The sequence below is a fragment of the Trichoplusia ni genome, chromosome 13 (assembly GCF_003590095.1).
Source record: "Trichoplusia ni isolate ovarian cell line Hi5 chromosome 13, tn1, whole genome shotgun sequence".
Lineage (NCBI taxonomy): Eukaryota > Metazoa > Arthropoda > Insecta > Lepidoptera > Noctuidae > Trichoplusia > Trichoplusia ni.
The window spans coordinates 6,289,915-6,317,892 of record NC_039490.1 but is presented as its reverse complement, the minus strand read 5'-3'; the positions used below and the strand labels follow the sequence as shown (position 1 = coordinate 6,317,892).

The window sequence follows — 27,978 nt, the reverse complement described above, 5'->3', positions numbered from 1 at the left end:
GTTACTTTAGAAAACTGGGTTTTATAACTTCGTAATGAAGTAGAAAGTTTAAAATTGTCGAGAGTGACTCCAAGGAGTATTTAAAGGAAATTTTGTGTTTAAGTATGGTCTGGGAAAGAGGTCTACGTGCATTGAGGGATACAGATGGTTTACCACGACGACCATCTCACTTTTGAGGCAAAACTTGCAATTGTGGATGCGAGTTGCGTGGTCTCGCTTCCACAAAAGACAATATCACAATAAGAATTACTGGCAGGCCGGCAGTTACATTACCAAGCGGGTAATCGGTATCAAGAAAGACTGACTATAATGTTTACAAACTTGTCGGTATAACGTATTAAATAAACAGCGTAGTAGCCTAAGCTTGCGTACTAATTACTGCTGTTACTTTGGACCCGTTCTAAAGTTCGCTATCATTTGGATATATTAGCTATATATTAGCATATCAATGTTATTGCGTTGCAAGCATTGACCTCTTCAAGTATCGACCATATGTACCTAAGTTCCTAGTTTAATGACTGTTTGTTCTTCATGACAAATCAATATGAAATGACAACGTTCCTAGTAAGTTCCTAGTTTGTACGATAAGGTAATTTGTAAGGTCAATGTCTTCCAAAGTCTGAAAGACCCTCAAGGGTAACGTTATCTGACGGATACGCACTTGAAATATTTAATTTCCGATAATTTAAAGCCATACATTTTTAATCACCAATACACCCTGAGTATTTAAGAAACGTAAGAGCCGTTGAAGGTTATTTTTTAGTCACGTTCGCGCGATTTTGGCCAAGGGAAACGATACAACTTTTTAAATTATTGTCTACACTCGATGGTCAAATATCCACATCATTTTTTGGTATCTCCCTTTAACTAAAAGTGGCGAATATAAAATGCTATTAAATAATGAAAAAAAAACCTCATGTACTTTGTAGTTGTTTTTCTAACGCCCTTTTAATACTCGGGATTTCCCGTACACCATAATTGTACATTGATCCTGAGGGTAATAAAGCCATAATTACAGAGCTAAGCAGTAACTGTGGTAGGCAGAAGTGAGGGAATACTCAATAATAAAAACATACGATAGAAATACAGAATAAATGCGAAGGATAGAAGGAAAAAGTGGACTAGATGTTTGGTATAACGACTAACTGTAGTTTATGTTAATTTCTCCTGTACTAATAGTACAAAGGGACGGGAATACAGATTTTCTTCCGGCGCAATTTAAAACAAATTTTAATATTGGGAACATCAGGATTAGGAATAACTTTCGTGTAAGTATAAATGTAGGCTTGGATGGGTAGAGGAGGTATGTCTATTATAGAGCTATAACTACTGAACTGCTAATCAATTCACCGCACAATTCGAAAAGAAATTTAATTTCCATACATTTTGAAGTTTTCCTTTTTAATGTTATGACACAATGTCTAGTCTTTTTAGACACGACATGTGATCATAGAGACGATATTTAAATTGGAAACATCTTATCATCTGTTCTATATCTTAGAATTATTCTTGTGATGATAAAAGAACACTGTCTAGTGAACTTATCGGTGATATCAGCCAACAAACTAAGTTCGACAGGGATGACATTTATTATCATAGAGATTACTAAATTTTATCAAATCGGTTATACGTGACTTGTTAAGTGAGATAAATTCTATTTGGGAGATATAGTTATTTGAATCTCAATATTTATAGCACCGCCTGAGTAATTACTGTGTGAACTATTCAAGAAACACATATTAAAATAAAAAATCTATTATTTTATCTTAGTCCCTTTAATCACGTCATATGAAATAATGTTTAGGATTTTTTAAGCATTTCAATGTTGAACAATGTACTGTGTATGCGTATTTAAGTTTTTGAAGTATAAGCAGTGTTCAAAATGACTGATTTTCTTCAATCAAGTTATCCCATTCATAAAATAGAAAAGAAGAATACAATAAAGAGTGTAAACAAATTGTTATTAGCATACGATGTGAACAAGCACTATTCCGTTATAATTAAGTATATCATCTAGAATGTAAGTAGCTTTAAGTTAATAGTTGCGTGCGTATACGCAGAAAACAATGCCTGGTTGCCGTTATGCGTTTCGGTGTTCGTTCTCCACAATGGCTGGTGGTAACGGTGCCTGCGACATTTGATGATACACTCGTTTGTCGAGTGTCGACTCGCGCCGACAATCTGCGAAGCAATCTAAGTTCATTCAAATTGTGTCTCTTCACTTTAACAAGTATAATATTGACGAATAAAGTAATCCTGATTTGTTGGTCTCATTGTGTAGGTCTTGAATGCCGAAAAACGGCGTCAGGTTTTAGATATTCTGATCTCAGCAGTAATAAAGTATACCATACCTGCTCAAAACTTGGAAATATAAAGTAATATTTTCATTAGAAAAATAAGTGGTTTTGAGTTTATCCGTTTTTTTAAACAAAGAGGGTAATTACACTTTGGAGGAGGTGCAAGGTGTTTTTCAACATCGTTATACTTTCAAAACGTGCGGAAAAAATATACTTTTAGATATCTACCTATAAAACAATAATATTATAACGGACTTTGAAAACATCTATTGCTTATCAATGCATTAGTCATAATAGGTTCCTTTGAAGTTTTAACTGGTACCAAAGGTGGTACTTTACGCATAATAATCCAAGGCGAAGATAGGTTACCTGTTGTTATACACGAGATTTTTTTTTTCTTTAAAAAAAAACGACTCCCGCACTAAGGAATTTTATCCTTGTGTCGCGGCGTATTTCACAAACATACAATTCACATGCACAAGGACACCCAGACTCAGAGCAAGCATTCCTGGATCACACAAATGCTTATCCTACGCGGGGATCGAACCCGCGACACGTTGCTCAAAGTGGATTTAGCGTGATGACCTCATCCACTCGGCTAACCGTGCAGGTGCATATGAAACAAAATATATCTAAGTGTCAACATGCAGTAAGGAAAAATTTGAAAGTGTCAGTCGACACCCAAGATACATCGATAATTTTAATAAATAAATTCCCTGAATTCAAAAAAAATAACCTTAAAAATACTTTTGTTTCTCCTTCCCTGTGGTACATTACTGAAAAATACTTGAGTTATAGAATTGTTTCATTTTAATGCATATTCCACTAAATAATATTAGTAATTTAGGGTCCATATCCTAAAACAAATACAGTAACATTATACATGACAAATAACCAGTTTCTTGATATAAAGGAAACAGGAAATTTAAGTTTAATTGTAGTGTACATCAGTACTTATAAGGATAATTTATAGTGATAATTTTTTATGATCTTAGAAATGAGAAAAAAATATATTTTATGAAGAATCTAGTTGTAATGATAGTAAAAAAATATCTTATATTTAAATTGTCTTGAAATTGAAGTCAATATGAGGATATACGAGTATTCATGTATATTAGGGATAATGTCTAATAATACTTTTGTCACTTAAATTATTATCTAAAATTAATCGATTGTCATCTGTAGCATACTTAATAAACCCATTTTTAAACTAGAATGTGTTTTGATGGGTCTATGTTGTTATAATATAATGTTATAAGTTTTAAAATAGACAGTCTGAGAGTGAATCTTTTATTATCCACTTTAACAAAATTATCTATGGTAAAAAGGTAGGTTAAGTACATAAATTTAATTATTCCATTTTAAATTTTAAAAGATTAGGTTTTTTTTACCATTCGTGCATACACAAACTATAAAATAAATAAAAAGAATATGATTTAATTTAAGGATGAAAGCTGATTCATAAAAATTATTTATACTAAGCTGATTATTAGTATGATGGATTAAATAGGTTTTGCAAAACCATAATAATAACATAGTAGATTAAGCTTTTTCTACTCAAAACACACAACTGTGACCAATAAAACCTATTTTATAATAAGATATTATATTTATATTTTATGATATAATAATATTGATGAAAAAATACGATATGCTTGAAGTTTTGATAACATTTAAATTATGAAAAACATAAAATATTTAGATACCTTGTTTGTATATACACAAACTGAAAGTTTTGACCTCTAAACATTAAACATGCATCAATGATTTATCAATCTAAAACAACTGTTTATAACACGATACTACCCTGGAAAAACTATAATACACCCAACCAAGCACCGTCATCCACAACAAGTTTTCCAATAAGATGTATACCTATATGGAAACCACTTATTTATAGTGTCATATGTTTACTTCGTGCCGACCAAACCAAAGTTTCTCGGCTCGAAAATCAACACCAAACTAATTACAAACGTGCGTTGAAGCCAACCCGCATACCTGCACCACCTTTATCAGTACACAAACGAGAAAATAAAAAGGTTATTAGAAACTTACACGTTGCTAGCGAACGTTTCGTGGGTATCGCTCACATAGAAAGCAATCAACCGACACCGCTCATCGGCGGGAACCAGTAATTTTCCACTCCGCGTTTCTACACAAGAACCACAAAAACTTGGCTAGAGCCTTCCTCACCTCTCTAAGTATAATTTCTGACAGTACGATCCCACTATCATGCTGAAAGAAGCACACGAAAGCGGACAAAGGGTCCTTCAAAACACAGCCATTTTGAAACCGTTCATACGAAATGTTACGTGTACCGATGCGTACAATGTTTTAGGGACCATAAAAGTAAACACGCTTATCCGTTCGCACTCATTTTTGTTTCCTAGCACAGAAAAAACTAACACTTAACATTTCACACACTTTTAAGTACGATTTCACTTCATACTTTCGCACACACCCGTTTACGTCGCACAAAGTCCCTGACGGACGAAAGCGACGAACTCACACGAATGAAGCAACGAATTGCGTGCCACGACAAATAGCGAAGTTGCCAGCCTAAAATGAAAAAAGCTACTACTGCCCACTTTAAATTTTTGGGTTTAACGAGACCAATTATAATGATTGTGTGAATTATTTTCATTTAGTAATAGTGTTTATTAGTTCTATATGTCCAAGAAATAAAAATAAAATTAAATAATGATGTTGCGTGAATTGCTAATAGTTTTACTTTAGTTTTCAACTAATGTGCACAAGAGAAAAAAACTTGCTGTTGCTAAAAAAATATCTTTCTCCCCAGAAACACAATTATTGTCATTTAATCACTGACTGTAGCGCAGTTTGGAGGTGATTCCCAGCACCTTACTATTGTAAGTCAACCACCAGTTACAGAAATGAAGAAAATATAATTACTACGGCACTTGATGAGTAGATTATTCTTCATAAAAAGGCTGTATTGCTACTACAAAGGTATAATTTTTATTTGACTGAAACACTATTAAAAGGAAATTGTACCATAGACGACTAAAGGTTTTTCACATGTCGACTTATTTAATATTATACAAACTTGCTGAAATTAATAGTAAAGTGCATCCATGTTTAAGTCAATAGGGTTATGTAACTGTTGAAGTTTATTTAAAATGAAAAAAATATTTAAGTTACATTTTCAAGACAACCTATGATATTTTAAAGACGACACTAAAACTAACCTCTTACCTGGATTCTCTATGGTCATGCGCGCGTTATTCAATTTAGTTGCCTAGCAACGCGATAATAATCCTAAAAGCACAGTTGTATTTGGCCGATTTTGTAGTTAGTTCGTGTCCTGATGAATTATAAATAATTTCCTGGTGCGTGTATATTAACGTCCGGATGTGCCAGTGACTTTCGTCTTTTTCTACAGTTATATTTATTAAAAATGTCGTCGTATAGCTTTTGTTTATAAATAAATAGTACAATAATTGTGAATAGTTAAATTAATCATGAAATTATTATAGTAGTAATGTTTAAACATTTTACTATTCAAACAGTATGCGTAAATATAACCTTAAATTCTTGTTTCTCAATTGCTTAGTTTTCGTATTAGCTGATGATTATGAATCTGATGATAAATGTAAGTACATTTTTATATTATTATTTGAAGACAACATAATAATTATATTTTTTGATGAATATATACAAATAAATATGAAATTATTTAAGCCAGCATAGAGGAAAAATAATACCAGTTTTTTTTAAGGCTTTAGTTCCACCCAGCAGACAAGGCGCGAATAATTAAATGATCAAATGGCGTTAACAAATATCAAACAAATACTTGCTGCAAATGAGACCTAAATATAGATTAACCTGCACTTAGTACTTAGATATCCTAAAGTAATTAATAAATTACGTATAATTTAATCTTATATTTTTTTAATGACATCTTATATTTACCATATAGATTTAATCCTATGTCGAAAAACCAATTATAACAAAAATGCCATGTTAGTATATTTCGTTAATTTGCTAGCTAAATTTCTAAGACCATAGGAATGTGTACATCAAACGCTTTTCAGCACAATTTAATGTCGTAACTCGGTATGACCTTTTGTGTCCGCAGTATAATCCAACGATCACTAATCTACGTGCATATTTGCAACCATGGTTGAACTTAGTAACAGCTCTTAATGACAAAGACAATAATTATAATAATAATCAATCAAGGCACAGGCCACATCACAGTCAGCCGACCGCGTCCCTCACTTCCGTTGTCATATGAAATACAAAAGGTGCGTGAGCGCATTGCGCCGCGTAACCGCCGGCATTACGATGCTATTATATGCCTTTTTGTTAGTTTTTTGTGTGGAAACGAATTCTGGTTACTGACAGGATGCGTGATCTAAAATTCTACAGACCTACATGATTCAATGTTGATCGTGAATGGAGTTTTCGGGTGTTCCTTTTAGGATCGGTCGTGAATGGATTTGTATGGAGGTAGTCAATAAGTATTCAATGTAGGTTGTAGTTTGTTACGAGATGATGTAAATGTAAAGTATGTACGTAACTTTATTAGGAAGTGTTGTTAATCACGACATAATTTAACACGACTCATAAAATGCATAAGGAATCTGCTACGGTAGAATCTACCTCGGTTTAAATAAATGCTAATTTAATTTTTGTCTACAGTTTTTTGGTGTCCAATTGGGCCAAGATTATTAATTAATTAAGTAACCTTCTGATTTCAACAGAGTTTTACTGAACTATAGGTTTCATAAAACTTTAGTTAGCATCCGTGTCGTGACCGCTTCGATAAACCCCGTGCCATTCGGTGCACTGAACCTTTTTCGCGTTTTCCCCCATTACGATAATATTTCACTCAGTTCTCGAGGCTTCTGCAGTTTTTCTATAATAATATACTGAAATCGTGGCACACAAGTCTTCTGAAATGGTCACGGAATTAGGTTAGTTAGATTTTTGGCCTTCGATTTCATTTGTTAAAATATTAGTTGCCTACTTTTATGAAGTTCAATATTATTTACCAATATAAAGGATAATGAGAATTATTTTGTTTGTGGCTTTAATAAACTTAGATACCAACCTACATGCTAACGGAAAAAGTAAAAACAGTCGACCCAAATCAATAGATCAATTTATTTCTACTCCTACACGATCACTGTTATAGTTCTATATATCTATATGCATATTGAATGACCAAAAATAATGACGATCCATTACTATTATTAAAATAATGTCTGTAAAAATATGAGCTATACATAATCGATTAGTTTGTTGATAATATCGGTGTAGCAAGATAAACATCCACCTTTACTATAAACAGGTATGGATAGATATTAAGGAAATGCGTTTGGTATCGTAAACTCTGGAGCATGGTACGGGTCGGCGCAAATCCTGGTGTTATGGCTGAGGGAGAAGTTACGAGCGAACAGCGATTTTATTTATAGACAAACCTGTCTACTTTGTGAAGCAACATGAATGTCTTTCTTTCACACACTTTCTGTCTGATCACAGTACCGATGCCCTTGTTGGCATGCATGAGGTCATACAGTGTGTAGATGAACGGGCAATTAAGACTCACTGACACTCAAGGATTAAATGAAAATCAATTCAGACAACAAACTTCAATGGCATGTCGCGTGTAATATCAAATCGGCTCAGCGTGTTGATATTTCTTTGAGCGAGCGTGGTCTCTAGTGTCCTTTAACTTATACCAAACAAAAAAAACTCCGAAGTAACTGAAACTTACAGGGAGGGCCAATAAACTGTAAACCTCATTTATTCGGGAGATCACGCGATGTTACAAAACACAGACATGTTTGTCGACTTGTCAGGAATCCTCTGCGATAACTGACACCGCTTGAACTATTCAGAAGCGCAAATTTTAAAATTATTGATATTTATACAGCTTGCATGCATATCTAGTTGTTTATAAATCATTTAGCGTTTTAGACCTTTTATGCAAATGATTTTAGCTTTGAAGTTCAATTTTTTTGCAACGTATTTCAAAATCCTTCAAAGCTTAATAAGACAGCTTAAATTTCGTTTTCTTTTAATAGATACCGATTACTTTTATCATTCTGACGAATTCCATAATACCTCACTCGTCATAAACCGTCTAAACATGGGCAAAAAACTTGAAAAACATTACTCCTCTTCTTAAATAGTCGTATAAAACATGCAGGTTAATCATCATATGTAATTCCAGTATATCTGCTGGTATCATCAGACCAGCACCAATACACGCCGCGTCTGGAGGACTTCTTCTGGACAGGGTCTGGGGACGGGCCCCCGCCCCCACCAGATCCTCCCATCATCACGCCAGTCCAGCCTTCAACGCCGGTGGTGCGGACCACAACTGTCCTCGCTACTGTATACCTCGATTCATACCCACCACAGGTTAGTAGCTAGCAGGAATGATTAACTCTAAGCAACAGACACACATTCATATTAGAAAAAAAACATAATAGAGTCATTTTTACTGAAGCAACCCACCCCTTTGTTATTTAAAGCTAATAGACCCAAGACATGCACCATTTACATAGTTTTAAATAATTTATTAACTGAGTTCCCCTTAGGCGGTGACGGACAAAACGACAGGCGAGTGCATGCTCAACTGTGGAGAGCCTGGAGTCCCAGGTAGCCTGGAGCCAGAGATCCCCGAGGATCGAAGGTACTGGCTCCTCACTGTCATACAGGGATCAACTCCAGATAGCCTGCAATTGAGACTCGCTAGGTTGTACCAGAAAGCCTTCTTGAGGTAACCAGTGTTCCCCTTATATTTTGTGTGTTCAGCTTATTTCGCTGCCTCTATTTTAGTTATCACTCATATGTTCTAGTTTTATATTAAAGTGTGTCGGATTCTCACGATGTTGTTCCATAAGCTTCTTGGGTTCGCTAACAATCATACTTTGCCATCTATTCATATGTACATTATTCCACATCTACAAGTATTCCATCCCACATATTTCAGGCAACAAGAGCGTCACCTAGGCATCATAAAATCCTTAGACGCGCCGCCTGCCCGAAAAAAACATGACGTGCATTCCTTCGTAGTTAATAAAGATAGTATAAAACCAAATACTCAGAATACTGAAACGCCATTCAAATACTTAGACAGCTCCATGATAGCTCCTGTGGAGTCAGCTGGAACATCAATGAACAGCGATGCGTATTTCAATACTAAAGTACTCAACTTTTCTGGTGATTTCGTTTATCCCGTAAACGTAGAAATGTTATCTATAGACACGAACAGCGTTTCGGTTAACGCTGAAATAAAAGCTACAAAGTTAAATGAAGTAGAGTCGTGGATATTGGCTGCACCCACTGTCGTGATACGAAAAAGAGAAGTGACGGATGGTGAGGAACTTAAAGAAGATCTGATAGACATACCTTTGGAATCAGAGGGTAATGAGACTCAGCTGTTCAAACGGGAAATATTAAGGCCGGAGCAGCAGCCGCCGGTTCAAGTACACATTCAAAACATTACAGAGGTAAATATCTAGTTGGATTAACTTTTATTTATAATAGTGCGACAGAATATTAATGAGGCATAAAATATGTTTCCTGTAATTTTATGTGAGAGAAGGTATTCATATTAAATGTCATCATCTTTAGGGAGCCTTTAGAGGGTCAAACTCGTAAAGATTTTGTTTAACATACAAATACTGTCAAAGTTTAAAAATCTCAGTCAACGTTAAAACAAACAAGTTGTCTTTTTCAACTAGAATCCTTGAGCCTCAACATGTGGCCCGACTAACGGCTGAATCGGTGGTATGCCTCAGATCATTAAATGTCAACAAGAAATAATCCGTAATATCTTCAGCCCTCATCTACTTCCTATGGAAAGACCTTTTAAGCCTGGTATTCAGTCCCCAGATACAGGCAGCGTTCAGATAGTGTACGTGGTGTTGGTCGGAGGCCGGGCAGTGCCAGCTGCGGTCGCTGCGAGAGACATGAGACTGGTCCGAGACGCCGAGGTGGCTCGGGAACTTGGGGCCGTAGTTACTACCAAGGCTGAGCGTGAGTATCATCAAAATAAGGACAAAAATCGGAATAGGCGAAGGTCATCTTTCAAAACTACATTTGAAAGTTCTTGTTTGAACATATCTCGAAAAAATAGAGAACAGTTTTCATAACGATTTGTTTCTTAACCCGGATGTAGTTTTTTGCCATCAATATTTTCATTGTAGCCGTTTGAGATCATAAGTGTAGTAGATTGAACTTATTTTTGTTAATCGGAAACCCTTCTCGACTTGTAGCCTATAATTCGATCTGGAGCATTATGTTGTGGCATTATTGACCACACATCTTATGTCTTCTTTCCCAGGCGCTTATAGCCTCTTTTCCATCTTCCCCATACTATAAGAACTCCCATCCATAGTTTCAATCACCATAAAATCCATTAACTTTAGCAGCGTACTTGAAGACGGCGGAGGGTCTGGAGGGCGAGGCGGGCGGGGGCGTGCATGGGACAGAACTGTGGGCGCTGGCCGTAGGGGCGACTGTAGCAATACTCTTACTGCTTGTCATACTGGCATTGGTGTGTCTAGCTCATAGGTGAGTGAAGGGAACAGAGTGTTAGAGCCTATAGGTATTGACTGATACTATGATTTGCTGTCACTGTGGAAGTGAGATCTTGAGCTAGTTTCCGAAAAAGAGTTTGCTTGCACAACGACAAACGTTTTTCTCCAAAAGGTAAGAAGTACAAGGGACTGGACTCCAATTATCATGTTGCAAAAACACTTTGGAGAATACGAATAAGGTCAAGTGTAATCCAATTTCCATTCATTAATAATTATTTTTATTTGTAAGAAATATTGTGCATTCCGATTTTGGACAGTCTAAATATGTTTCAGAATTATGGAAAAAAGTTAATGATTAATTATTTAATTATATTTTAGGAAAAAAGCAATGAAGTCAGCAGCTTCCCTACGTGCGTATCGAACGGAACTGATGCGTGAGGCGGAGCGGAATCAGTTGAAGCAAGTTCACGAGGAGAAAGATGGACGGGTTCGTATAAAATTTATTTATTTATACAGCATGGAGGACTTACAGCAAGATAGAACACATTCATAGATAGCCCAGCGATTGAAGTCACCACGTGAATCCTGTAGTACACGACGTGTAGCAGATTCGATCCTTGTGTAGGATAGTTAGTTAGTCTTTAACTAAGTGCCTATCATTCCTTAGAGCGAGACCAGTTTTTTTTTTTCGAAGAAAAAGGAAGAATATTAAATAAAAAGTTTATTAAGTCTTCAAAGGTATCTACACTCATCATAATCGGAAACTTGCTTACTCTATATCTTTTAAAGCATTACGGGGCTATTGCCACTATGAAAGCAAGACCCCGTTTTGCGCATGGTAGAGCGCTATTTTGCTTATATTATATCAACAGCAATAAAGGCGATATCAGATGTATCAAGCGAGTATTTTTTTCTCCTATATCAAAATTTCCTTATTTCCAGTTGATCAGTGTCGTGTCTCCTAGTCGGACTAGACCTAGTAGCACTCTTCTGCCAATATACAGAGCTGCCAGCGCCGCTAGTAGGTACGTACACTCAGAGTTTTAAGCATGACTAAAAAAGGTTGATGTAATTTACATATTATTCAGTTTTTAACCGGCAGCAAAAAGTTATTATATAACTTCAAAACGTAGCACATGTGCGCACTTTAATCCTAGGTGTGTAGTTGGTAACTACATACCAAAGTTTTTTTAATTAATCGTGATCAGAATAAATACAAGCTTTAAAACATAAATATTAAAACTTTCCCCTTTGTACCTAAGTTGAGTATGATTTTCCCCTTTTAATAATACTAGGTATAATGGCTACGTTATCTCAAAATCCATCGTAACCGGATCCTAAAACTAATTCACCAATTAAAATAGCCAAAAATTTTAATCAACCCACTTAAGAAGTTAAGACGATCTCTCCTACCCAGTATCCTTTTATTAATTGGTCTTAATTCAAAGCTTTATGTTTAATAAGAATGTATTAACTAAATGAATACATTAATAGTTCATCAACGACATCATCTGGAGTTTCTGAAGTGGCCTCAGCATTTAGGCGACGGCATAAGAAGCCACATGCTCTAAGAATGCCGCAGAAGAAAAGAGGTAAGTTAATAAGTCTATGTACGTGGCAAAAGGAATGAGAATGAAAATAATTGTAGTTTGGTCGAGATTAAGTAGGTAGGTTGAAAAGCTAGGCCAAAAAAATACATAGCTTGGAAAAAGAGAAAGGGAAAAAATATACGCGGAATTCCTGTCATTTTTAAATTATGGTAAATAAAGATTTAAGACAAAAAAATTGTAACTACAATCCTATCTGTAAAGCGTACTTACAAAATCTTTATGTACATGCAAATAATAAATATCAGTTAAAAGTACATCAAATAAAAAAACTGTAAAAGCTAAGCTCGTACTGCTTTTCGAATACATGTTACATTTTAAGTCACAGAACAGAAAATTTGGTTCGGAGTAAATGTTAACAAATTACGAGAGGGATAACTCAAAACAATTATTATTACGGAGCTCTGGGGGTTGTTGAAGAGGTCACGAGAGGACGTCCCAGTACAGCTATATTGACCTTTGGAGGACGACCTCAGTAGATGTCATGTGCGCGGTACTTACCCGCGCAGGATCAAAAACACGATTGTATAATTGTTAACTTTGTAGTTCGTACTTCATTAACGAGAAAGAATTGATTTGAGAGTGGCTAAAAACACTCCGTTTTATGTAACGAATTTTGCTTGGTTTAAAATTAGAAGATGAAAAATAATTATAGTACTAATAACTAACTAGAGTGCTGAAATAAAAATGAGTCTTAGTGAATTTTGTACGAAGATCGACAATCGTAAAATGCTCTGACGTTTTAAATGTTATAAAGACCGAATCCAACTCATTTAATTTATCTACGAGACCGACTTATGACTGACTGACTTATTTGCGTCGACATACCGCTATAGGGGAATAGCTATATATGAGCTAATTACATTAATTAAATTTATTATTATAAAAATATACGTCTATTTATCTTAATAAGTAGGTAATTTTACCACATGATATTACTATTACTATTATTAGTAATGATATTACTTTAAGACCTGATGGTAGACTTCTGATCCTTCATCCATGTACCCTATTTCAGTGGGGACGACAGACAGCTTGTTGGAAGCCGCGGGCCTGGACAGTTCCGACAGTGGCCAGCCTTCTGCGCCCCCCACACCTACCTCATATCTCTCCATGCCTTCTGTCAACGCTTTTCCAAGGTAAAGAAAAAAATTAGCTTTCGAGTAATATGTTAGTATTTTGTAGTTTATTTTATTCTAAGGCAGTATTGGCAATCGGTGAGAAAATCATGCAGAAACGTGGATATTAAATATTGAAATCCGGAATCGATTCGCAGCCAAGATCAAGTAGGTATTCAATGATTGTCCCTCGTCTATATGAGAGAAAGATTTTGCTCATCAGTGGGAAATTTGTAGACTTATTTTAGTTTATAGTACCTTTTTCCAAATTGGTCATATTTTGTCAAATTGAAGCTATTTTTATTACATTACAGAGGCAACGTAGTAGAGCCTCTCTCTCGCATCCTAGAACCGGTATCAGTTCGTCATCTCGACATAGACTCTCCGACAACATCGCCCAAAAAACAGGATCCCAAGAAGGACGTGGTGCCTCGAAGACAGATGGCTTCCCAATTGGTGAGGCTCGGCAGTATAGATAAGGATCCCGGGGTAATCGGACCACTGGTCTGGGATCTGCATTGTCAAAGGATCAAAGATGGTGAGTGACGAATTCTCCAAACACAAGTTAACACAACCATGTTTGCTCCAATTGTACATCGCGGTTATTATTTAAACATCTTCCGCTTTCCCTTTGCAGTCTCCTACGAAGATGTTAACAATGTTCGCATGGAAAGCAGAATTTAGCAGTAAACAAATTGTCGGTGTACATCATTATCTGTTTAAATCGAATCAGTATTTCAAATGAAGACAATATCGTATTTGTATATTTCAAGAATGATTGGTTTCACGACAGTTCCTTTCATTTCATACATATTATTTCCTGTTCCTCGTGCTACGATCAAATGCATAATATTGTAGTCACCCAAGTCAAAAATTAATGACGTTTTTATATTTTAAATACTTTAGCATCCAAGCCGTCGAGCCCAGCGAAATCGACAGGATCCCGCAAGGAGCCTGGACCATCCCGTATGAGGCAGAGGTTCAACGAGCTTATGGACGATGCCTTCACCCTGTTCGGCAGCGTGGGCTCCAGCCCCAACTCACACGACACCTACACAGTCGATGATAAGGAGAAGAAACAGAGCCAGAGTCAAGGTATACCCTAACGTGGGAACTAGATGTAAGCCCAATGCTAGTAGGAAAGCACTCAATAGTACCAGCCTGTGTATATCCTATGCTGGACACAGCTTTTTGGAGGAATTATTAATGAACCTTCGAGGCGTAAATATACCGCTCAAAGTACAATTAGGAGTTTTGACTCGAAGTTATATGCCAAATCCTACCTATGATACTTACCGCAAAAATCTACTTGCCCTAGAATCGGAGGAACAATTGGCGCAAGCTCGTAACGACAACGTACGCCTGCCGGGGTCGCCTTACACTGCCATGGATACGGTGCGGGGTCGATCAGCTGGGCCGGGGTGAGTGACCATACATGCCTTCTCTCTTTCCTTAGCACAAGTTACTACAATTAAACAAATAGATCGATCACAGGTCAAGCTACACTTGATGATAAGGTCGATACGTGAATGTGTCTGACAACCAGTCTGATGAAGGGGTTTCGTGTAACTGGTTTGAGAAGGTCAGATGGGCAATCGTTCCTAAAACACTGATACTTAGTTGCAACTGATTCGACTGCAAGCCGATCAAATATAGTTGTGAAAAGGCTATGATGATGATATGATGATATTTAATAGCTAGTAGCTGCACTGTCCAGCGAAACGCAAAAAAATCCTGGTGCATTGGAATTAAGCACAAATAGAGCTATACTTCATTTATTATAACATTAGAAAAAAGAGGCTCGTAGAAGCAGGAGTGCGAAACATTTTATTTCTATGTTAAATTATAAAACAAAACAACAACCCAATAACAACACCAGTAACGATAAGAAATCAATAACTTAACAGTAAAAAATAACAACAAAATCACGAAAACTTGGCAATAACAACGAACAGGATGCAGTATTCACAAGTGAATGACACAGATAGATACTTTTGTGACATATAACTTCAAATGACATAAACCGACAAAATGAGAAAATCCCTTCTGTCACAACTTATGAAAGGATTAGGTAACCTCTTAGATTTTATTTTATTTTTTATTTTATTTTATTTTATTAGGGAAACAAACAGATATTATATATAAACAATTACAATCATAATAAACTAAACATAATCCAAAACAGTTTCCACACTTAAACAATACATTCGCGCCAAGAATGTTAAACAGGTATGAAAAAGAGGAGAAAAAAAAAAATATTTCAGTATCAAAAATAAATAAAAATAAAATTCTTCCTTGCATCAAACTAAAATGTTGAAGTTAAAAAATTCTCAAATGCTGATGGGAACCAAACAATCGTGAATGGCTCTTTTAAATTTAGGAAACGAAATGTTAAAAAACATCTATGAAAAAATACAATATTTCAGTATTCAAAATAAAAATTATTTGTATCTTACAGATGTCTCCAACACCCCGCCTCCCAAATCCAAAAAAAAAAATAAAAAATCACCCACGCCCGCCCGGCCCCTCCCAACATCCGAGACCCCTTCCAGCCCGATACAAAGAAGAATTCCCATCCCCGACACCGAAACACTGCACTTCCTCATAGATGCTTTCAAACTTCCGTTGTTTAAAAACATCCATGAGAAAAATACAACACCTCAGCACCAAGAACAAAAACTCCTCCCCGCACCAAGCCAAAAAATCCCAAATGCTGAGAGGAACCAAACAAACGTGAATGACTTCCCCAATTCTAGGAAACGAAATGCTAAAAACATCCATGAAAAAATACAATACTTCAGCATCAAAAATTTCAATACAATATTTCAGTATCAAAAATAAAAATAAAAAATCTTCTTTGTATCAAACCAAAAAAAAATCTCAAATGCTGAGAGGAACCAAACAATCGTGAATGATTTTTTTATATTTAGGAAACGACAGGTTAAAAACATCTATGAGGGTATCACTATTTCCGTTATTTATAATATCATTATACAGCCGGCATGCTCTTGAAATAAATACATTTTTCCCATAATTAGTTCTTGCAGTAGGAATGAAGAATAAAGATTTCTTTCGAGAATTAATACGTGGACATCTCAAACCTATCCTATTTAAGAGGTAAGGAGAGTCAGCTTGACTTCTTAATATTTTATATTTTATATAAAAATAAGAGGTCACGTTCCTTTCGTCTTGTCTCTAACGAAGGTATATGAGGTATTTTTTCAGAATAATTATTTTTATGACTTCTCCATATTATATGCTTATTCAATTTATCTTGGATCCATTGTATTTGCTCAATATATACTTTGTATTGTGGGTTCCATACCACAGATGCATATTCCAGAATTGGCCTGATGATCGTCTTATACAACAACAATATTGTCGACAAACGCTTAAAATCTTTAGTAGCTCTCAGCACAAAACCTAACATACGATAAGCCCTACTAACAATGGACGTGATGTGCCTATCAAAGATCAGTCTACTATCTAATTGGACTCCCAAATCTCGCACTTCAGAAACCCTATTGATATATTCATTATTTAATTTATAACTATACTCAATATATTTTTTCTTTCTTGTATATGTAATTATATGACATTTTTTTACATTGAGGTAAAGCATATTATTAGTACAATAGTTAGATAAATTATTTATATCATTTTGTAGTCCTCGACAATCATCTATATTTTTTATAATTTTATAAACCTTCTTATCATCAGCATATAACAAGAAATTTGAATTATTAAATACTGTATGAACATCATTAATATATATATTAAATAAGAGGGGTCCTAGATGCGAGCCTTGTGGTACGCCTGATGTAATCGGTATAAATGTTGAACAGAAACCTTTAATAGTAACAGCCTGACTACGATCTCGCAGGTAAGACTCCAACCACCTAAGCAAGTCGCCGTGTATACCGATGCTCTCGAGCTTACGTATCAGTATTCTATGGGAAATTTTATCAAAGGCCTTTGAGTAATCGGTATACACGACGTCTACTTGATAGCCCTCATCCATAGCCAAGGTCACATTATCAATAAAGTCACACAAGTTAGTTTCAGTAGATTTTTTACTAATGAAGCCATGTTGCTGAGGTATCAATAAGGGCTTAACAAGCGGCGTAATCATATCACACACAATTCTCTCAAACAGTTTAGGTATTACACTAAGCTTAGAAATGGGACGGTAGTTCTTAATATCGTGTTTGTCACCACTTTTAAAGATGGGGACAACAAATGACCGTTTCCATAATATTGGCATGACACCTGATCGTAAGGATGCATTGAATAATTTATGTAAAGGGGTTGACAGAGCTTTATGACACTTTTGCAGAAATAAAGGAGGTATGCCGTCAGGACCAGATCCCTTTTCAGTGTTTAGTTTTTTAAGGTAATTCAAAACAGTATTTAAGGGAATACTAATTCCACTAAGATTTAAAAACGTCTGGTTTTGACAAACAAAACTTGAGTTGGTTGGACAATTCATAGTATCTTTTTCAAAAGCAGAGCTGAAATAAGTGTTAAAGAGATCTGCTATGTGTTTACCGTCTGAGGATGCAGCATCATCCAGGTGTAGACTGTCGGGGAGGTAATTTGATTTTTTTTTTACTCTCAATAAAAGCCCAGAATTGTTTACTATTTTTTGATATATTATTTTAATTTTTTTTTATATAATTATCATAACATTGCTTAGCAACTCTTTTTTGTCTATCCCTTAAAAGAACAAAGGTTGAATAATCCTTATATTGACCATAACACTTCCATTTCTTGTGAAACTTTAATTTTTCTTTAATAATTTTAGTTAATGCTGTGGAGTACCATACTGGATATTTATTTTTATTATATATAGTTTTACTTGGAACATGAGCACTTATCACTTCCTCTAGAACACTATAAAATCTTAATAAAGATTCATTAATGTTATCCTCATCTATGACAGTCTCCCAATCTATACAACAAAGAAGAGAAATAATAGCATCATAGTCGGCACTACCAAACATACGAGTAACTTTCGGTGGGGAATGTAAAGTGTTTAATTTTATGTATCTAATAATAACATCCAACGCTGGATGGTGAGGATCTTCAGTGACTAATGGGAATGTAGATTTGGCAACTGTGCAATTAACATTACTTAATATTAGATCGAGTTGTCTGTTATTAATATTTGCAATTAGATTATATTGTATAATATTTGCAATAATAATATTTGCAATTAGATTTGGTAGGATTATACTGAAGGGAAAAACGTTCCGGGTATTGTGCATCGCTGCTTCTTTTAAGTTTTTAGCATTGACACTGGAATTTTAATATGGCTGAATTAATTGAAAGTCACTTAATTTCATAAGGTTAAGTATTGAAATAATTACAGTGATTTGTACGAACGTATATATATATAGATGTGTAATAAATTCGACGTAAATCACAACCTTAATATGTTTGTTGTATTTTTGTTGCAAAGTGTGCCTTAAAAAGAACCCTTTTTAACTTCTGTCTAATGCTATAATAAATGAAGTATAGGAGTTAAACGCTATTACAGTCGCGCGGGGCCTAGCAGCGGAGGGGGCGCGGTCGGGGGCGCGGGGGGCGCGGCGGCGGGGGCGGGGGGCGCGCGCCCGCGTACGTCCTTCGCGCGCACCGCGGCCGAGCGCCGCGTGCCGCCGCCCGCGCGCGCCTGGGGGGACAACACGCAGGTAACACACACACCACCAATCGAGCTACACAACACGCACTTCTATACACTCATTTGCTTGAGGCATGATTAGGTATTTTTACATTTGTACACAGTATGATATCTACCAAAAATTACTAAAAAAGAAATTGTCGCAACATAACAAATAACTTCAGCCCGAGCCTTGTAACCAGAGAACTAGTTAACCAAAATCTTCACTAAAACAAAACGGTGTTGGGTCACAACATGCTAAGTACTGTAAACACCACACATCCGTTCTTCCACACAGCTATGGGACGGCACATCCATGATAATATAACGGTGGTAGTCCCTAGGCTCGAGGCCGGTGGTGAACCCCGCGCTGGTCCTGACCGAGGGCCGGCTGGCGGCCGAGGACCCCGCCATCCCGCTCATCTCCGCCATCAAAACAGAGATACAGCGCATCAAGGAAACTGCCACCAAACCGAAGCCAAACTGATTCATTCGTACCTAGTTGTTAAGATAAACACTTGAAAATGTAATTATGAATACTTATATTTGTTTTAAATCATAAATAATACAGAATTACCCAACCAATTAAGCCCATTTACTTGGGCTGATTACAACAAATCATTAAGATAGTTAAAGTACTTACTAAATTATATGCGTATTTTACAGTCAATTAGCTGTATTTAGCGATATATTGTAAGTATTTGAGATATTTCGTTATTTCTTTCTATATATATAAGCAGTATTGAAATAATTTACATAAATTGCGCGTTTTGCCGTGAATGTTAAAGTTGAATGAACATTAGTAAGTTGGGAGGTTTAATAAATACTGCAAATTAATAGTTTAAACTAGTGTGAACGTATTTGTTATTATGAAAGGTGAGGGTAGATTTATTATTAATAAGTGGTAATCACCGAGGTATTTTAAATATATAATCTAAGTGCAATTATTAGTGATATTAAACCATGATTCTTGGTTATTTACTGCCATTTATAATATTAATATTTTAACAATATCAATTAGGAAAATTATTTATTATGCCTAGAAATCATTTTTATTATTGAGTTTCAAAGATTTCGTTATGATTAAGTATAAGAATGTTAACCTATATTTTTTATGTTAAATTCTTTATTGTTTTAAAATGTGTTTTGAGATATTTTATTGACAAGGTCTAGAGACTAGATAATCAAGTTGTTTGGGGAGTTGTTTAAAAATACAAGTTTAAATATTAGCCTAACGTTCCACTCTAAAAACTATGTAAACGAAATAAATGAGATACAACTCGTAACAAAAATCGTATTGACTTGTATTTGAGAATATTATGAAAATGCACCTTATAGTAAGTACATGGGTAAACATTATATATTTTAGATACAATTAATGTTTGATGCCAATTATTGTAATGATTAATCAATTCATTTACCTGACTTATTGGGATCATGTTTATGAATCTCTTTATAATAAAAACTTAACTATTAACCCGTCTTCTTATTTATTACCAAGTAAAACACATTATTTTAAGTGCATGTTTATTTTGTACTTAAATTTGCGTATAAAAGATTTCTGTTATGTCTACAATAGTATTACTTACACAAATATTTACATTCTTACATAAGTCCAATGTAAGAAACTTGAAACACCTCTTTGGCTTTTAATAACTAACATTGAACAATAATTTGTGTTAAAATTACTGCTGAAAACAGATATATTAGTAGCAAAATATCAGTGGAGTAAAATCTTGTAAATTTCACATTTATTTTTAACAATATATTATTAATTAACGAATAAAAATACCATAATTTTGGAATCAAAACGGACAACAAATTCCATGATCACGATATTGTGATGCTATTAACAGGTTTTGGGATAGCCTCATTCCCTTCGATATTTACACATTGCATTGCAGTCCAAGTCAATATATCTATATATTTGCCCGCACTCCCGGGCCCTATACACTGTTCTGTTTTATCACTGGTCAAAAGACACGCGGGGCCTAGGACTCATCGTCCGACGTTTGCTACGTGGACTGTAATGTTTGTTGTGGTGCTAGTCGTCTCCACTGTGTAGGCTGCGGCTCCTGCGACTCGTCTTCCTGCAAGTTATTAACATACATTATTAAACATTACCTTCTTTTAATCAAAAGTATTTCGAAAAATGACTTGATGAATTGACTGCACGGATAGACGAGTACCACCGATGGTCGCCACCTCAAACCCAATATGCGCGATCCCCGCGTAGGACAAGCATTTGTGTGATCCACGAATGCTTGTTGTGAGTCTGGATGTCTTTGTGCATGTGATTTGTATGTTTGTAAACACCGCGCGACACAAGGATGAACTCCTTACTGGGGGAATCGTTTTTTTAAAAAAAGTAATCCTACCTGTATGATTGTAATTGACACTGTATCAGGTTTGATGTCTTCCAATAGCTTGTGTGTATCTTCACCGACTGGCTCCATAACTTCCATAGCTCCATTCCTGTAAAAGCAGCACATACAAAACAAATAAATATAAAGTTTTATGTACAATTGGTATTCTCACTTGTTTAGAGGTATGGGAAGAATATCTTTTTATAGTAATTTTAACTCACTTCCTGCTGCCAGAGTGGAATCTCCCGCCTTCACCTCTTATTCTATTCATGGCGTGTCTGTGGCGCGATTCGTGTAGATATTTCTGAAAAAGCAAGAACATCACTCACTACATGATCGTAAACTAATAATTACACTACACAATATATATACATGTAAACTATTTTTCCCTAGCTACTATCTTTATTTTATCTTTACTACATATTAAGCAGGCCAAAGACTGTGGCACATATTACAGATAAATTTAATAATACTGTAAAATTCTTGATAATTACATAATAAGGACTAAAGATTCCTGCTGAGTATTTTGGAATCAGCTTAAGTTCTACTTGGTGTAAAGATATTTTAAGACGTAACTGCGACTTTTGAGACGAAAGGCTTTATTGCTCAATAGTGATTTAGCTATCCATTCAAAGCTCGCAATCAAAAGTTTATAATTAAACAAGCTTGACTTACAGGTCTTTCTTTAGGTATCTTTCCGAGTTCATGCAGCTTGGCTCTGGCGGCGCGTCGCTTGAGAATGCGTTTGTACTGCCTCGCGTTCACGTACAGAAGCGGTTCCTCGTCAGAGCCAGCTGCCGACGAACTCGCACCTTCCGATGACACAGATGTACTGGCGCCGGCGTTGTTGTTACCTCCATTCACCATCTGCAATTATTGTAAAGGTTTAAGATACGAATCCTGTTTTACCAAATAAAATACATAGTAGAGAGTATAATACATTTCATAAAAACAATTAAAATAAACACTAAGAACTACAAAAAACCACTCACCATAACAATGTTAGGTTGATTTACAATCTGTTGTGTTTGTACTGCACTCCCAACACCAGCCACTTGCACGAGGCTTCCATTTAGATTAATCACTAAAATTATATTAATTTCAAGTAAATATATTATATTTATCAAATAATAATACAGAGATGTGAACAGTAATTCATCGCCACAATATGATCTACTAAAATGAGTATTTTAATTAAAGTTTACTTCAAAAATAAAAAATCTGCCACAGAAAACAATAAAATAATGTCTTTGTGAATGAAAATACACAAATAAACTTACTGGTAGGTTGATGTATAATTTGGTGCTGATCAATAGTTGGCTGAGCATTTGTGGCAACTGGCTGGTATATGAAAGTCTGTCCATCTGGAGTCTGAACAAGCTGCATTGGTTGTATGTTACCTCCTGCTTAAATAAAACAACAATTATTGAATAAAATAAGTTTAACATTGAAATATTGAATGATAAGAGACAGATTTCAGACACAATAAAGTGTATTCACTTGATCAATAAACAAATTGTATGGTACACATATCCAACAGGAACAAATGCCAATTTATATAATCATCTTGTTGGGATACTTGAGAATCACGAAAATTCTTCCTTTTACTTAAAACTGTATAATTTATGATACACACCTTGGATGCTAGATATTGGCACAACTTGCAACTGTTGTAACTGCTGGCCATTAGGTGTTGCTACCTGAAAATTTTAATATCTTGTTAATAAAATTCTATTTAACATAAAAAAAAATGGAAAAAAGATGATGAACTAGTTTCTAGTATTTGTAATAAATTTCTGCTCCAACGTATGTAACATGTTATACTTTTTCTTCTTTTCAAAAATGCTAAAAGTATAGTTATTTAAAAATTTAGTAACCTGTATCTCCAAATTATAAAAATATAAAACATAAAAGATTTGAAAAAGCTTTGGTTATTAATTACTTAGTAAGGTACTACTACCTGGATTTGTGGTGTTCCAATCTGATTGCATGAAGAAGTAAAATTATGCATTTATTAAATACATTTTAAGCAATTACATGTTACTCATAAATAAAATTTGAAGTTAAAATGCTGATCAAATGTACAATGAAACCTCATGATTTCTGGGTAATATGGTGATTTTACAACAGATATCAGTGATTAGCATTTCGAAACCCATGGTTTTCTATGACAACAATATTACAGAATGAAAATGACTTGTGCCAATCCTGAAAGTACTACAAATTTGAATGATTCAGTATTTTTATATAGCTATTAGCCATAATTTGAAACCTCCTATATGAATAACCTTTTATTTTACAAACCTGTATAGCAGGACCTGTCGATGGTACAGCATGCACAACAATTTGCTGTCCATTTGGTCCCTGTATCATGTGTGGGGCGTTGTTCATCTGCAGCACTTGTAGCTGCTGCCCGTTTATTGTCATCACTTGAGCCCCATCAGTGCCCTGTATCTGAGCATGCTCCATACTGAGTCTGAAGACAAATAAAACTTAAATATAGTCTATATTGGTAATACTTAGAATTCAATTTGAATTTAAGTGACTTTATGTAAGTATAACTTGCTTTGCACTGTACTCTTATACTTATATTATCATCTTTATTATATTTACATCCAGATGGCACCAACACCAAATTTTACGAAATCAGTTATTATAGGACCTCGTTGAGGCAGGTCACGGCAGTCTGTAATCTTATCGCTGCGACGAAATTGAAATACGATCATTAATATTAAAAATCGATTACTATATAAGTCGAATGTAGTAGTCAGACTTCTATCTATATGCTACGAACAATATACTATTAAACTTTTTAAGTTATTATTCATTAGTTAGAACAACAAGTGCCTTGTGCGACGGAGTTGTAGATAAGCGTGAAGGTTGCAAGATAGTGAATAGATTGAAGATTCGACTTTCTTGCAAGCTCAGATCGTAACATTCAATTTTGTACAATAAAAAATAGTTAACTTACTTTAAACTTCGGTTGATAAACTACAATACTAAAATGCTACTACCTTTCAAGAAAAACGCACAGTAAATAACATTTCTGTACAGAAAATTCAACACGTCACTACACTGCGCTGCGACGAGGCCAAGGAAAGCAACGTAATCAAAATGGCTGCTATTTTTCACGTAATTTCGTCAGACATTGTAGAAAACATTGCTTGCGTTCCAATTGTTTTGGTGTATTTCTTATTATTTGCCGGTACGGTCATCGCCAGAGAATATTCGGTGAAAATAAATTGTAAACTTACATTGGGTCCTCACTGGTTTTTCGATGATTGGTTGACAAAAGATAGACCAATGGCCGAAGTCAATGATCGCAAGCACGCAGTAGATTGGTTCGGCGCATTACCACTCCCAAAGAAGCGCGCTCCCTCAACTATCCAATCGTTCACGTAATTAATACATAGTCTATGGTTAACATTAGCCTATCTCAGGAAGCGACATCATTTTGTATAAAAAGTTAAAATTTGCTAGACAATAATTTGATATTATTCTAAAATTGATTCAGTAAAACAATTTATAAAGTCCTAAAATACCATTAAACAAAGATTAACAACTTGTTGTTGTTCATCTGAAATTCTTATTATTTTGAAATTAATTATTTTGAGACGGAATTCCGCTCTAGTATGAAATTAAGGAAAAAATATTTTTATAGAAGTACTTTTTATATCTAGTGTTTAAGTGTAGTGTAGCACTACGAATTTATAGTATTTATTTATTGTATTGTTTAATTTATTTCCGACACAGACCTAGTCTACTCACATCACTCCAATCCTGGTGGTCTTTCTCGGATGCTTACATGGTCATAGTTGTCAGTTTTAAACACAGGCATAAATTAATAAACGTTAAATTAAAGAATGCTATAAAGACTAAGACGTAAAATAAGGTTTCAAAAAAATTATACTCTATGGTTTTTTTTTGCTTTTCGAATTTTGTTGCAGGTGTGACTTATGATATTTATTAGGCATTGTAGCTAACGTCATCTCTTTCACACTCGTTTTAACAAAAGGGGCCAAAACGAATAGAGTGCCATGTTTGAAAACGTCCAAAATAAATGTTTATAGTTTATTATGGTTGCCATTTTGTTTTGCAAAAACGACGCTGTTGAAGTCGTGATTGAGTGAACTTGAGTGTGAAAATATCATTTTAACTTTCATGAATAAAACTACGGATGTTAATGTATAATAACGCAAACGTAAGATGAATTCGACAATATCTGATGATTTAACCCGTGAGAATTTAACGTTAGAAGCTGTAGAGTGTCTAAGTAGGTTATGTTTTAAATATCGAAAAGTTTCGTGTTTCAGTTGTTTTCGTGTGACAATTTCAATGTTGTGTGTTTTATTGCAGAAAATATATCAGCGAATAGTCAGAGCGTTACATTACTACACAAGGAACTGTTAGAAATAAATTTATCAATAACTGCTTATATCGAGGAAAGTAAAAAACGTCTCGCAGGGCTCCGATTGGAATTAGCACACGACGCAAAGAGTTCCCAAAGAGTTGTTGAAATACTCTGTGACAAATGTGAGTACCCATTCCTCATGTAATGGAATCACAAAATTTCTGGTAAACTTGAAGGTCATTAGTGTTTTTTTTTTCTGTTCTTACTAGATTCTTATTTTTGTACCCATAAAAATAGAAACTCATTCAGTTCATGAAATGACTTAAATGTTAATAATATCTAACCAGTAAACTTTTACTTACATCATGATTTACGACACCTTTTCAGAAAATGTCCTCGCCAACTACTCCACGCAAACGCAACAATAACCAGTCAAAATACACCAAACCTGTGCAGGAAACCAATAATAACTGTAACAACAAATTTTCTGAACGTCAACAAGCCAGGACCTTCATAGCATGGTACAAACGCATGATAGATAATGAGCGTTACAACCTCTCACTGTACTTATCTGATGACGCTATACTTGAATGGTTTGGCCGTACTATAAAAACCAGGAAGAAAGTTACCGCATTCTTGAAATATGATATGCAATGTTCCCACCATGATTTTACCACAATTGAAAGTATTGATAAGATTGAGAGCAGGCATGAAAGATTAACAAGGTTTGTATTTTAAGTATTGATTAAATTAGGTGCTTTATACATTCTAGTTTTCTTTATTATCCCTTCTCACAGAACAATTCAAATGAACAGCATAGAATGACTGTCAGTGTCACTGTTATTTAATGTCATTTATTCTTATTGGAAAAAAAAATAAAGATAACAAACATTTTACTGTGGAATCTCTTGTCTCTCTCTTGGAAACAGTTGTAACTCACAAAATTATTAAACAACAGAACAATCACAATAATACAAAACACTGTTTTCGTTTTGGAATTAATCTACATTAATTGTTACTAATTTCAGAAAAGATGACTCCATACTGGCTAGTCCACTACATTCCCCAGAACTTATCAGAACTAAAGATAATGGTCACAAAAGAAGGCTGCTTAGGTCTAACTGCAGCAGTCCAGAGTGGTCTGAGGGTTGCCAGCCTCTCAGTGACATAATCATAGACATTAAACCAAAGACTGACAACACAGCACCTGATGAAGATAAGAGAAATGAAATAGATCAAAATGCACTAAAGAGGTCATATCCAGAGGAAGATACAGATGTTTGTAACAAAGGTGATGGTGTTCGTAAAGTCAAGAGGAAGTGTGTTTCAATAACTCCACCAAACCAAGAGGTGGGCCAGGGTGATTGCCTGCCTTCCACTAGTGGCACAGACTCTGACAGATCACACGACACGCTCAACGCACAGTTGCCGAAATTAGCTGTAGAATGTAATGGGTACATAGAGTTTGCTAGGACAAGGAATAGCAGAAGCAGTGATGCTATGACTTGGGAAAGAAAATGTAAAGTACAAATAAGCTATTCTGAGGACCCTTTGAATGTAGGCGAGTATATTATTTGGGCATTAAGGTATGCTGACGAGAGCAAGTGCAGGCGGAATCTATTGGCTGCTTTTGAAGAAGTAGCTCTTGAACAAGAACTCAAGAAGATTTAGATTTTTATGTTTATTTTACTGTCAAATTGAAGTAAAAGTGCAATGTTAATAATAATATGAAAATTGTTATAAGATAGTATTATATGTTAAAGGGCACTAGAATTAATTTATCACCATGGTACATCATAAAGTTTTTATGTGCTCCATGAAATATATTAATCCTATTATCCTTTATATTTGAAGTTGTTATTCCACTTTGATCAATGTTGTACACCAAGAGTAATCAATTTGACAGTAAATATAACAAGCTATTCAATGGATGCAATTATACAATTTAATAACCTTGTGATATGAAGATATTGTATTTTTCTATGTTGTAACATTTATTTTTATGTATTTTATGATACTGATTGTTTACAATGTGACCAACTGTACCTCTTGACATTA

At 34.9% G+C, this 27,978-nt stretch overlaps 4 protein-coding genes across 20 annotated transcripts in view; 2 read left to right on the top strand and 2 right to left on the bottom strand.

Moving 5' to 3' along the window:
* Window positions 1-4,851, bottom strand: part of LOC113500299 (homeodomain-interacting protein kinase 2-like) — a 75,925-nt gene extending 71,074 nt beyond the window's left edge. For 8 of the 10 annotated variants that reach the window (XM_026881024.1, XM_026881028.1, XM_026881033.1 and 5 more), the window contains exon 1: window positions 4,353-4,847. The gene's annotated coding sequence lies outside the window, so the exon portion shown is untranslated. Of the gene's footprint in view, window positions 1-4,352 lie in introns of all 10 variants that reach the window. The other 2 variants (XM_026881027.1, XM_026881026.1) reach the window with 1 other exon arrangement.
* Window positions 4,852-5,777: 926 nt separating this feature from the next.
* LOC113500219 lies at window positions 5,778-20,633 on the top strand. Its single transcript, XM_026880929.1, has 15 exons — window positions 5,778-5,910; window positions 8,500-8,690; window positions 8,870-9,051; window positions 9,265-9,784; window positions 10,163-10,313; window positions 10,706-10,850; window positions 11,195-11,303; window positions 11,759-11,841; window positions 12,311-12,408; window positions 13,442-13,562; window positions 13,856-14,079; window positions 14,448-14,636; window positions 14,860-14,962; window positions 19,081-19,234; window positions 19,541-20,633. The coding sequence occupies exons 1-15, from the start codon at window positions 5,829-5,831 to the stop codon at window positions 19,688-19,690; spliced, it is 2,502 nt and encodes an 833-aa protein (XP_026736730.1). The 5' UTR covers window positions 5,778-5,828; the 3' UTR covers window positions 19,691-20,633.
* An 89-nt stretch (window positions 20,634-20,722) lies between these two features.
* On the bottom strand, window positions 20,723-26,369 carry LOC113500302 (nuclear transcription factor Y subunit alpha). Of its 8 annotated transcripts, none has more exons than XM_026881040.1 (9): window positions 26,283-26,369; window positions 23,874-24,045; window positions 23,206-23,269; window positions 22,850-22,975; window positions 22,562-22,653; window positions 22,245-22,436; window positions 21,791-21,873; window positions 21,582-21,687; window positions 20,723-21,293 (listed from the first exon to the last, which is right to left on the bottom strand). In XM_026881040.1, exons 1-9 carry the CDS (start codon window positions 26,285-26,287, stop codon window positions 21,219-21,221), a joined length of 915 nt encoding a protein of 304 aa, XP_026736841.1. In that variant the 5' UTR covers window positions 26,288-26,369; the 3' UTR covers window positions 20,723-21,218. The 8 variants fall into 8 exon arrangements, with proteins under 8 accessions (XP_026736841.1, XP_026736842.1, XP_026736845.1 ...); XM_026881041.1 differs by lacking the exon at window positions 26,283-26,369 and adding an exon at window positions 24,824-24,951; XM_026881044.1 differs by lacking the exon at window positions 26,283-26,369 and adding an exon at window positions 24,824-24,950 and having other exon boundaries at window positions 22,850-22,972.
* Window positions 25,623-27,978, top strand: LOC113500304. The gene is made up of 4 exons (XM_026881046.1): window positions 25,623-25,842; window positions 25,926-26,102; window positions 26,308-26,645; window positions 26,949-27,978. The coding sequence occupies exons 3-4, from the start codon at window positions 26,311-26,313 to the stop codon at window positions 27,589-27,591; spliced, it is 978 nt and encodes a 325-aa protein (XP_026736847.1). The 5' UTR covers window positions 25,623-25,842; window positions 25,926-26,102; window positions 26,308-26,310; the 3' UTR covers window positions 27,592-27,978.

Excerpts from the sequence above, each read along its gene's own strand:
- LOC113500304 (XM_026881046.1), top strand. The coding sequence starts at position 26,311 with ATGTCCTCGCCAACTACTCCACGCAAACGCAACAATAACCAGTCAAAA. Across the intron at positions 26,646-26,948 it reads AGGCATGAAAGATTAACAAG|AAAAGATGACTCCATACTGG; the intron begins GTTTGTATTTTA and ends TACTAATTTCAG.
- LOC113500219 (XM_026880929.1), top strand. The coding sequence starts at position 5,829 with ATGCGTAAATATAACCTTAAATTCTTGTTTCTCAATTGCTTAGTTTTC. Across the intron at positions 8,691-8,869 it reads TCGATTCATACCCACCACAG|GCGGTGACGGACAAAACGAC; the intron begins GTTAGTAGCTAG and ends AGTTCCCCTTAG. Across the intron at positions 11,842-12,310 it reads GCTGCCAGCGCCGCTAGTAG|TTCATCAACGACATCATCTG; the intron begins GTACGTACACTC and ends ATACATTAATAG.
- LOC113500302 (XM_026881037.1), bottom strand. The coding sequence starts at position 24,295 with ATGATCGTATTTCAATTTCGTCGCAGCGATAAGATTACAGACTGCCGT. Across the intron at positions 22,976-23,205 it reads GCCAATATCTAGCATCCAAG|CAGGAGGTAACATACAACCA; the intron begins GTGTGTATCATA and ends GTTTTATTTAAG. Across the intron at positions 22,654-22,849 it reads AATTATACATCAACCTACCA|TGATTAATCTAAATGGAAGC; the intron begins GTAAGTTTATTT and ends ATATAATTTTAG.